The following is a 12093-nucleotide window of genomic DNA, read 5'->3' on the forward strand; positions in this document are numbered from 1 at the left end:
ACTCTACAATGGTTTAGTGGGATCCCGGATGGTCAAATCACCTTTTTCCCTCAGTTCTTTAGGATGTTTAGAGAACAGTTCTCGGTCAACAAGGTCAAACCTTTGAGGTTGTACGACATTTCAGTGTCAGACAAAGGAAGGGAGAGGCAATAAAAAATTATTTGAATAAGTTATGCGCGTTCACGGTAATACTTCAAACACATGATGAGGAGATGATGATCGCCACCTTTGAACAAGGGATGGCAGCAGGATCGTTCAGTGATTCGTTAATCAGGAATCCAATGGAGACATTTTCCGAGGTACGTGAACGAGCTAACGCCTAGAGGTCGTACTCAGGAAGAACGGCAGCTCGCGCTCATGGTAATCTAGGCCTAAGGAGGGCAACCAAGATCGACCCCTACGGGTAAACGAAACCTCTGTCGAGGAGAAAACGAACTCGAGGTACGTACCATACGTAGCCAAGAAAGATGAACTCAATGTGAAGGTTAGGGAAGAGTCAACAACTTGGCCCAAATTCTGAGTATCCTATAAAGAGCTCCTAAGTATGTCAGGGGTAGCAGACAAGCTAAATTTTCCCCAGAAGACGGATCGGAGTTTGGGATCGCGAAGAGATACTTGGTGCGAGTTCCACAGAGCATTTGGGCACAACGTCGAACGATGCATAGTCTTGGGTCATCAACTGGCTAGCCTAGTCAAGGAAGGGTTCTTTTAGGAGTATCTCGAGTTTAACCAAGAAGAATCAAGGGGAGAGGTTGTTATTAGGGACCAACACACATGAGACACTGGTCCACGGAGAGCTGAACACCATCTCGGGAGGATTTTCTGAAGGAGGAAGTTCGGCTCCAAACATAAACGATACGCGCGAGTAGTGATGTCCTTGGATACGAAGAGACTTGATCATCCTCTGGAGCCTACTCTCTATTTCACGAGTTCCGACCTGGAAGACGTGGTTCCTCACGAGGATGATCCGGTGATGATATATGTTGTCACTGTAGCGCGAAAGGTGCACAAAGTCTTGGTTGATCAGAGGATCTCAGCTGATGTGATGTTTGGGGGAACGTTCACCAACTTGCAGTTATCCCCAGACCAATTGAGGCCATACGATGGGTGTTTGGTCGACTTTGTTGGAGATCAGGTAGAAGTACGAGGGTACGTTGAGCTAAGAACAACCTTCTCCGATGAAAGTGCGGCCAGGACGATTACCATCATGTACATCGTTGTTAATGTGTCTTTTGCTTACAACTTGCTTTTGGGGCGACCTTCTCTAAACAGGTTAGGAAATGTTATGTTGATAAAGAAGGCCAATGAGAAGTGGAGGATGTGTGTCAACTTTACTTATTTGAACAAGGCTTATCCCAAGGATTCTTACCCACTACTGAGCATAGACTCCTTGGTTGACAATGCCTCAGGTTGTCGGTTATTAAGCTTTTTGGATGCGTTCTCGGGGTATAACCAGAGTGGTATGCACCCGAAGGACGAGAGTAAGACAACCTTTATGACCGAGGTCGCCAATTACTGCTACAAGGTCATGCCTTTTGGCCTTAAAAATGCTAGCACAACCTATCAAAGGCTGATGGATCGGATCCCCGCCCCAATGCTCGAGCGAAACGTGCAGGTGTATGTAGATGACATGATCGTCATGTCGGAAAGGAAGGATCAACATGTTGTTGATTTGGAAGAGCTACTCACAACAATAACAAAGTACAACTTAAAGCTTAATCTAGATAAGTGTGTGTTCGAGGTAGAAGCAAGGAAATTCCTTGGCTTTCTATTAACTGAAAGGGACATTGAGGCGAACCCCGACAAATGCACAACAATCATAGGGATGAGGAGCCCAACCAATACGAGGGAGGTACAACAGCTCACCGGGCACATGACCGCCATCTCTCGTTTCTTGTCGGCCAGTGGAGACAAGGGGTACCACTAGTTCCAATGTCTTAAGAAGAACAATTGTTTTGTGTGGACTAGTGAATGCAAGGAAGCTTTCACCAAGTTGAAAGAGTACTTGGCCAGTCCCCCTGTTCTTGGTAAGCCAATCCCATGTACCCTTATTCGTCTTTATTTTGTGATTACGGATCAGGCAATCTACTCAGTCATTTTACAAGATCAGGATAAGGTCTAAAAGCCAGTCTATTTTGTGAGTAAGGTACTATAGGGACTGAAACTCGGTATCCATCCATCGAGAAAGTCGCCTTAGCCGTGGTGTTTACATCTCGACGACTTCGCCACTACTTTCAGAGTTTCACCGTGATTGTGATGACCGATCTGCCCCTTCACAAGGTCCTTCAAAAGCCTGATATAGTAGGTTGGATGGTCCGTTCGGCAGTGGAGTTATTCGATTTTGACATACAGTATAAACCACGGGGGCCGATTAAGGGTCAGGTATACGCCGATTTCATGGTAGAACTTTCGTTTGAGGACTCCCAACCCGATCCAAATGACTTCCGTTGGGTCCTTTCAGTAGATAGATCCTCCAATCAACAAGGGAGTGGAGTTGGGGTCATCTTGGAAGGGCCGATAGGGCTTTTAATCGAGCAAGCCCTCAGGTTTGCATTTAAAGCAAGTAACAATCAAGCCGAGTACGAGACCTTGATAGCTAAGATGTTGCTAGCCAAGGAGTTGAGAGCTCGAAGCTTGCTAGTAAATAGTGACTCATTGCTTATCACCGGGCAAGTCATAGACGAGTATTAGGCCAAAGACCCATAGCTAGCTTCATACCTCAGGTACGTGTAGATCTTGAGACCAGCTTTCTCTATGTTTGATCTTGTTCATGTTCCTAGAGAGCAAAACTCCCAAGCAGACATGTTGTCTAAGCTAGCTAGTTTAGGGAAGGGAGGTCGGCAGAGGTTAGTGATTCAGGAGACATTAAAGTCACCCAGGACAGTTCAAGGAGGATCGACCGAAGTCGACATGTGGAGGTCTTAGGGGTCAGCTCAGGAAAAGGGAGAAAACATCGATTGATGATTCAAGAAACCCTGAAAGTCCTAAGAATAACCACCTACGGGTTATTGGGGAATGAGTTTCTTGAAGTTTTACGGGTTAACACCACAGAGACTTGGATAACACCTTACAAGCGTTACCTCGTTGATGGGTTACTTCCTGTAGAGCCCATGAAGGCCAAAATTGTTAAGAGGAATGCAAGGCAGTATACCTTGATAGATGGAAATCTTTTTCGTCACGGTTATACCCACCCAATCCTCACATGTGTATGTGGAGATCAGTGTGTCTGCATAATGGTCGAGGTCCATGAAGGCATTTGCGATAGTCACATAGGAGGACGAGCTCTCTCATTGAAGGTCATCCGAGTTGGGTATTATTGGCCGATCATGAAGGAGGATTGCGTAAAATATGCACAACACTGTGTGCAATGTCAGAAGCACGCTAATTGGTGGCACGCAGCAACCGAGGAGTTGCGGTCAATTTATAGCTTGTGGCATTTCCATAGATGGGGAATAGACATTTTAGGCCCTTTCCCGTTGGCGATACGTCAGATGAAGTATCTCATTGTGGCCATTGAATACTTCACCAAATGGATTGAAGCTGAGTGATGAGCATATATTTATTCACACTTAATAGCCTTAATCATAGATTATTGGACTATAATAATTAATAAATCCATTGTTTTAATTAATATTCTTATAATTGAGTTTATTTAGGCCTTAACTATTATTGTTAATTTTGTGTTTTTAGGGTAAATGATCTGAAGCATTTACCTTTGTGAATGGGCCAAATATGCAAAAGTCCAAGTTGCTTCTTTGAATCAAAACAGAAAACAAATTCTGTTGGAGAAGAAAGAGAAAATAAAAGCTACAAGATTCCAGAAACAGAATTGGAAGCAAATCTTCTGCAAAATAAAAAGAATTATGGAAAGTGAAAACTGTTTACAAAATCTAAACTGCAATATTTTCCCAAGATCTTTGGAGCAGAAAAGCCTTATAAAAGGACACAAGCATCAAGTAGAAAGGGGGAGAGCTTCATAGGGTTTTCTTAGTTTCTTTTCTTATTTGTAATTCTTTTGCCTCCGCATGGAAAGCTAAACCTTTTGGTTGATTCCTTTGTGATTCCCCATTGAGTTCTGAGGTTTTGATCAATAAAAGTTTCTATTTTTAATTCTCTATAACAGTTGTTTTTATTATCTAATCTCCTGGAAAACTAGTTTTTGTAAGAGGTTGTACTTGAACGCATGATTGAGAGTCTTCCTTATCTTAAACTTTGGTTTCTTAGTTAGTTCGTATTGTTCTAATTAATTTCTTGGGCGCATGATTCAAGAGAGAGGAGATAAGCATTCCCATGGAGTATACGCATGGAACAAAGTGGGTATTGATTAAATCGGTAGACGCATGCTTTACTGGTGAGCTTCAGTTGAATTAGGTTTGGCGCATGTTCAATCTAGTTTAGCTCTGCTGAGGATTGAGAAAAGAATAATCTTTAGAGAGCCCGTGAAGAATTCATTGGTGGAAGAACTTGGGAGTCAATCTGCATTCTTTACTGATTCAAATCATCATTTATATTTTCTTGCTAAACGATCGTAACCCCTGTTTCTTTACCATTATTGCTAATTTTCATTGTTTGCAGATAGGTTTTGAATTCTATTCACTGAAATTACTATTGGATTCGTTGGGAGACGACTTGGGGACATTTGTCCACAATTATACTATCATCTCTCTAGTGTTAGACAAGTCTACGCTAGAATCATATTAATTTGATAGCAAAACGACAAAATTATATTTGGCCCATTCACAAAGGTAGATGCTTCAGATCATTTACCCTAAAAACACAAAATTAACAATAATAATAGTTAAGGCCTAAATAAACCCAATTATAAGAATATTAATTAAAACAATGGATTTATTAATTATTATAGTCCAATAATCTATGATTAAGGCTATTAAGTGTGAATAAATATATGCTCATCAAATACCCCCACACTTATCCTTTTTGCACTCCTGGGCAAAACACTCTACAAATATTTAGAAAGCTAAAAGGGAAAATAATGAAAACTAAAATGCAACAAACCAGAACAACTATATTAGCATGATACATTTTCAAGACAATCAAGGAATCAAAACCAGCGTGAATGGAATCCTATGAATTGAACTACAAGTAGGTAATCGAATTCAAAGGTGAATCAAAATTTTGATAAACTTCTCACCAAATGCTCTCTAACTCTCAAGTGTTTAGGTTTGTATTTACACTCAGCACCCATGCAGACAAACACTACCATATGCTTAGCAGGACTCTAATATTCACAACCATTGAAAAATATGCAATCAAAGATCAAGAGGACTTTATAAGGGATGTAATGGGACTAAGGTAAAGGTAGGTAAAAGTGGGAAAATAGGCTTAAAAACCATAGAAAAACAAAGGAGCAATGAAGGATAAGTCTAAAAACAAGTGTAAGTATTATGACTCCTCTTTTTATTTCAAGATATAATTTTTTTTCATATAGTAGATAGTCAATCCAATGTATTAGAAGATCTACTCTTATTTTGTTTATTTTGCTTTGCTTTTCTTTTTCTTGTTGTATTCTTTTTTTCTATCCCTTTTTTTTTTAAACTGAAGAGGTAAACTATGAAAATGACATACACCCCCACACTTATTCAAAAACCTATTCCCAAATGATTTCAAAGATCCTTTATCTTCTAAGGTAGGGACAAACATGGTTTTTCTTGTTTTGAGGCTTGTAATGAGGGTTAAAAATAAGAAAAAGGTTATAGGCTCAAGGGGCTAACAAATGGATTATCATAAAGGTAGGCTAATATGGCTAGTAGGTTAATTTAAACAAAAGAATGCCTCTATCATATCAGTTCATGCACGTAAATCACAGTTGTAAAACAAAGAATCAAGCTAAGTTCTAGAGTATAAGCAGACACAAGTGAAAACACACTAAAAAGAATATTAGACAATCTGTCAATGAAGCTCAAAATCTCACCTGGGATAGTTTATCACAAAAGATTCAACTCTAAATTTCTCATAACCAACTTATTTTTCAAAACTTTTCTAAGAAATCCACACAACAAGGATCAAGAAACTCAAAATTTATCTAGAAACATGCATAATGCTTGTATTAGATGCTCTAAATGTTTGCTAAAAGAAAACAAAAAAAAATACTAAGGAAATTTTTATTTGAAAGCAAACCAAGTAAAACTCCCAGGAAAGAGAGGTGAGTCACAAATGGACAAACTTAAATACCAAGTCTTTCCTAGCCAGAGTCTTCCCTAGATCACTTTTCAAAATAATTTTTTCTTTAGATAAAAAAAATAAAAATAAATAATGAATAAAAGAAAATAAAAATAAAAATAAAACAGTAAAACAAATCCTAACTACAATTCTCCCCCCACACTTAAATCATACATTGTCCTCAATGTAAAAACAATTAATATATGTGTATGATAAAAGTAAGGGAAGAAATACTCCCTCCTCAAGCTTGAGGGTAATTCGGGTGCTGCAAGGTAATCTCTTCCACCGTCTCGTCTTGAGGAATCTCATGAAAGAGCTTTAGACGGTGTCCATTCACCTTAAATGTATTGGTAGATGTCAGACTCTGCAATTCTACAACACCATGAGGGTGGACATGGGTGACCAAAAACGGTCCAATCCATTTTGAACGCAACTTTCCAGGCATGAGTTTTAATCTGGAGTTGAACATTAAAACACGCTGGCCGACAACAAACTCCTTTCCAGTGATGAAGTGGTCATGTAGATGCTTGGTCCTTTCCTTGTAGAATTTGGAGTTCTCATATGCCTCCAAACGGATCTCGTCCAACTCTTGCAACTGAAGTTTTCTCTGTTCTCCTGCCTTGTCATAATCCATGTTGCATGTCCTTATTGCCCAGTAAGCTCTGTGCTCGATCTCCACAGGTAGATGGCAAGCTTTTCCAAAGACAACCCTAAAGGGAGACATCCCAATAGGTGCTTTATAGGCTGTACGATGGGCCCAAAGAGCATCGTCTAAATGTTTACTCCAGTCCTTCCTTGTTGGCTTAACCATCTTCTCCAAAATGCGTTTTATTTCTCTATTAGAGACCTCAGCTTGACCATTTGTTTGTGGATGATATGGTGTGGACGCTCTATGGATCACCCCATATTTCCGAAATAGGACATCAAGTATCCTGTTGCAAAAATGTGTGCCTTGGTCACTGATGATGGCTTTAGGAATCCCAAATCTGCAGAAGATGTTAGATCGAATAAAAGCTGCAACAACATGGGAATCATTAGTTCTTGTGGCTATTGCCTCCACCCATTTGGAGACATAGTCCACAGCAAGAAGGATATAAGTGAATCCAAAAGAAATAGGGAAGGGACCCATGAAATCAATACCCCACACATCAAAGACTTCACAAAATAGCATGGGTTGTTGGGGCATTTGTTGTCTTTGGGAGATGGCATTGCCTGCTCTTTGACACTTCTCGCATGTGGATGAGACGGTCCATGCATCTTTAAAAATGGTTGGCCAAAAGAAACCACAATCCAGTACCTTTCTTGCAGTACGTTGTGCAGCCAAGTGTCCTCCGACAGATGAAGCATGACAAAAATTTAGCACAGATGGGATCTCCTGGTCAGGAATGCATCTGCGTATGATCTGATCACTGCAGAAACGCCATAAGTATGGGTCATCCCAGACATAGTATTTGGCATCACTCTTGAGTTTGTCTCTCTGTGCCTTAGTTGCCAATAGTGGAAAAACAGAAGCAACAAGGTAGTTCACTATGTCAGCGTACCAAGGTATAAGTTCAAATGTGCTAGATAATCTAGAATATGCATTAGATGCTCTGGTTGGACCGTTTGCTGATTCTGTTATAAGAAGAAGATGCTCATCTGGGAAATCATCATGGATGGGCTCTGCATCTTGTTCCTTCTCAATTCGACTAAGGTGATCTGCAACATGATTACATGCCCCACTCCTATCTTTAATCTCCAAGTCAAATTCTTGGAGCAACAACATCCACCTAATCAACCTTGGTTTTGAGTCAGTCTTCTTTAAGAGATATTTCAGGGCAGCATGATCAGTAAAAACAACCACCTTGGATCCTAGGAGATATGATCTGAACTTATCTAAGGAAAAGACAACAACCAACAACTCCTTTTCCGTGGTGGTGTAGTTAGACTGAGCAGCGTCTAACGTTCTAGAGGCATAATAGATCACATGTGACAAACAATATACTCTTTGTGCAAGGACAGCTCCAAGTGCATAATTTGAGGCATCACACATGATCTCAAAAGGGAGTGTCCAATCAGGGGTTTTTATAATTGGAGGTGTCACAAGTGCTGCTTTAAGGGCATCAAATGCCTCTCTGCATCTTTCTCCAAAATCAAACAATACATCCTTTTGTAGCAAGTTAGATAAAGGTAATGCTATTTTGCTAAAATTCTTGATGAACCGTCTATAGAATCCTGCATGACCAAGAAAAGACCTAACCTCCCTCACAGAAGAGGGATAAGGTAGTTGTGAGATAACATTCAGTTTAGCAGGATCTACTTGAATACCTTTCTCAGAGATAATGTGACCCAACACTGTACCCTGTGTAACCATAAAATGACATTTCTCATAACTTAATACTAAGTCATTCTCAATGCATTTGTCAAGTACTTTGACCATTTGTCAAGTATTTTGACCAGGTTAGCCAAACAATCATCAAAAGAAGAACCATACAGGCTAAAATCATCCATAAAAATCTCTATGCAATGCTCAATTAAATCAGAAAATATGCTCATCATGCATCGTTGAAACGTTCCCGGAGCATTACATAGGCAAAATGGCATCCTTCTATATGCAAAGGTTTCAAATGGGCAAGTAAAAGTGGTCTTATGTTGGTCCTCTGGTGCAATACATATCTGAAAATATCCAGAGAAACCATCCAAGAAACAATAATGTGTTTTACCTGCTAGACGTTCCAACATTTGATCAATGAAAGGAAGGGGAAAGTGGTCCTTCCGAGTGGCTTGATTCAAGCGTCTGTAGTCAATACAAACTCTCCAGCTGTTCTGCACTCTAGTAGGAATAAGTTCATTATGCTCGTTCTTTATCACTGTTATCCCAGATTTCTTGGGAACAACCTGAATCGGACTCACCCATGTGCTGTCAGAGATAGGGTATATGATACCAGCTTGTAGCAGCTTAGTGACCTCCTTCTTCACCACATCAAGAATCTGGGGATTAAGCCTGCGTTGAGGTTGTCTCACAGGTTTTGTCTCTTCTTCTAGTAGAATTCTATGCATACAAATAGAAGGGCTGATACCTGGAATGTCTGCCAACGTCCAACCAATGGCTTTTTTGTGCTCTCTAATCACCTGCAACAGTTTCTGCTCTTGTTCATCAGTTAGAGAAGTAGAAATAATCACTGGAAGTTGCTCCCCTTTTTCCAAATAGGCATACTTAAGATGATCCAGAAGTGGCTTCAGTTCAAGTGATGGCGGTTGGATGATGGACGGTACTGGTCTAGTGCTGAGAGAAACTTTCGCAACCTGCAATTCATCATGGTTGATATCATCTGATGTTGCTAAGTGTGAATCAACAACATCTACATCAGTTACAAAACCTAGAAAATCAAACACATTATCATCCACAATATCATCTAAAATGTCAAGATGATACACAGAGTGATCTTCAATTGGGTGTTTCATAGCGTCTAGGATATTGAACTGGACTAAATTGTCTCCAAACTCCATAGTCAGTGTGCCTGCATGAACATCAATCTTGGTGCGGGCTGTCTTCAAGAAAGGTCTGCCCAAGATGATGGTTGTTGAACCAGAATTTGAATCTTCTCCACCCATGCCCAAAATGTAGAAATCTGCAGGAAAAACAAGTTTATTTACTTGAATAAGGACGTCTTCAATAAGCCCTGCAGGTTGGACTGTGCTTCTATTAGCGAGCTGAATGACTATGCCTGTGGGTTTAAGAGGACCAATAGACAAAGAAGTAAACACAGATAAAGGCATAACATTTATAGATGCTCCCAAGTCAAGCATCGCATTTTCAAATAGGTTATTGCCTATTACGCAAGGAATGGTGAAAGTGCCTGGGTCTTTGCATTTTTCAGGAATTGTTACTGCAGGCTTTTCAATGAGAGCAGAAACATTCCTTCCCATGTTTACCTTTTCGTTCCCTTTAAGACGCCTTTTATGTGTGCATAGATCCTTCAAAAACTTTGCATATTTAGGAATCTGTTTAATAGCGTCTAGCAGAGGAATGTTCACCTCAACCTTTCTGAATGTCTCGAGAATCTCCTTGTCAGTTTTTTCCATTTTTCTGCTCGTCTGAACAACTCTTTGTGGAAAAGGAAGAGGAATAGATGGTTTATCGAGACTAGCATTTTCTCCTTGTATATCAACTTCATGAGACGGTCTAAGAGGAGCATCCATGTCATTATTCCTTGTCTTGACCCTCCTTTGCTCATCATTTTCTGGAGGAGTAGTAATGTTGGAGGTGTTAGACGATCCCAGTTGATCGTCTACTTTGGTGGGTTTTTGCACAGGTGCTTGTAACTGAGTACCACTTCTCAGAGTGATGGCACTGACATTATGTGGATTGATGGCCGTTTGGGAGGGAAGCTTATCAGACCCTTTGGAATTCATCTCATTCATACGAGTGGCTAATTGACCCACCTGATTTTCCAAGTTATGAATGCTTGCCTCTGTTCTCTGTTGGAATTGCGTATTAACTTCAGCCATATGCTTTATTACATCCTCTAGAGAAGATCCACCTTTTTCTAATACAAAATTTGGTGGTGGGGATGGTTGTTGTTGTTGTGAGTTACCCCATCTAAGATTCGGATGATTCCTCAAACCTGGATTATACTTATTAGTGGACAAATCATGGTTGAATGGTTGTTGAGGTGGGTTAGATAGTCTATTATTGAAAGGAAAATTAGTAGACTGTCTACCACTATTAAAGATGTTTGCAGCATAAGCTTGAGGACATTCAACATTGTTTCCTCCTTCAACTTCTTGAAGAGTGGGGCAAGCATTAGTGGCGTGGTTAGCGGTGCAAATTCCACATACCCTTGCAACCATTTGAGGCATAGTTAGTTGCTTCATCATGGATGTGAGATCGTCTAGTTGTGCCTTCATCTGAGCATGATCAGCTGCATAATTGGTTGTCATCTCATGAACTCCACGAACAGGTGCTGCAGAGTTGCTACGTGTTTGGAATTGTTGATTGTTAGAAGCCATGATCTCAATCAATTGTCTTGCAGCGGCTGGCGTCTTGTCAACTAGAGCTCCTCCACTGGCAGCATCTATCATTTGTCTATCAATAGCTATCAGACCCTCGTAAAAATATTGTATTAGAAGTTGTTCGTGAATCTGATGGTATGGACAACTTGTACATAGCCTCTTGAATCTCTCCCAGTATTCATAGAGACTTTCTCTATCTTGTTGCCTGATCCCGCATATTTCCTTCCTTATTGATGTGACTCTGGATGCTGGAAAGAATTTTTCAAGGAACACTCTTTTCAACCCTTCCCAATTAGTCACTGATCCTGCCGGCAAATAATATAGCCAATCTTTAGCTGCATCTTGGAGTGAAAAAGGGAATGCTTTAAGCTTGATGTGCTCCTCTGTGACCTCAGCTGGCCTCATGGTGGTGCACACTGTGTGAAACTCCTTAAGATGTTTATGCGGGTCTTCACCTGCAAGGCCATGAAATTTAGGCAGCAAGTGTATCAAACCAGATTTAAGCTCACATTGCTCATCTGGGTATTGGATACACATAGTTTGGAAGGAAACATCTGGAGCAGCAAGTTCTCTGAGGGTCCGTTCGTCCATAATTCCAGAGTTAGGGCTTCCGACAGTAGTTGGTGATGAACTAGAAGACGAGGTTGTACTAGACATGTATTTTAATTGAATATTCTATTAGACCTCTCAGAGCAAAATCTCTTTTTTTTTTTAAAAAAAAAAAAAGGAAACAACCCAAGTCAACTCCCAGGAAAGAGAGGTGAGTCACAAATAGACAAACTTAAATACCAAGTCTTTCCTAGCCAGAGTCTTCCCTGAATTGCTTTCAATTTTTTTTTTTTAAAAAAAAACAAGGAGTAGCAACTGAAGTGTCTACCCTAAATGCAAGATTCTAAAAAAAACTAATGTAATTGCTAC

The 12093-nt window shown here is 40.2% G+C and overlaps 1 protein-coding gene and 1 pseudogene across 1 annotated transcript; one reads left to right on the forward strand and one right to left on the reverse strand.

The window, feature by feature from the left end:
* Positions 1-2960: 2960 nt before the first annotated feature.
* On the forward strand, positions 2961-3721 carry LOC137809112 (uncharacterized). Its single transcript, XM_068610253.2, has 2 exons — positions 2961-3496; positions 3691-3721. The coding sequence occupies exons 1-2, from the start codon at positions 2961-2963 to the stop codon at positions 3719-3721; spliced, it is 567 nt and encodes a 188-aa protein (XP_068466354.2).
* A 2700-nt stretch (positions 3722-6421) lies between these two features.
* Positions 6422-11772, reverse strand: LOC150029029 (uncharacterized; annotated as a pseudogene).
* Between the last annotated feature and the right edge of the window lie 321 nt (positions 11773-12093).

The sequence above is a fragment of the Phaseolus vulgaris genome, chromosome 2 (genome assembly GCF_051622355.1).
Source record: "Phaseolus vulgaris cultivar YP4 chromosome 2, ASM5162235v1, whole genome shotgun sequence".
NCBI lineage: Eukaryota > Viridiplantae > Streptophyta > Magnoliopsida > Fabales > Fabaceae > Phaseolus > Phaseolus vulgaris.

Bases quoted from the DNA above. Each gene is read 5' to 3' on its own strand.
- LOC137809112 (XM_068610253.2), top strand. From the start codon at position 2,961: ATGATTCAAGAAACCCTGAAAGTCCTAAGAATAACCACCTACGGGTTA. The intron at 3,497-3,690 runs GTATCTCATTGT...TTGTGTTTTTAG, and splicing joins TTGGCGATACGTCAGATGAA to GGTAAATGATCTGAAGCATT.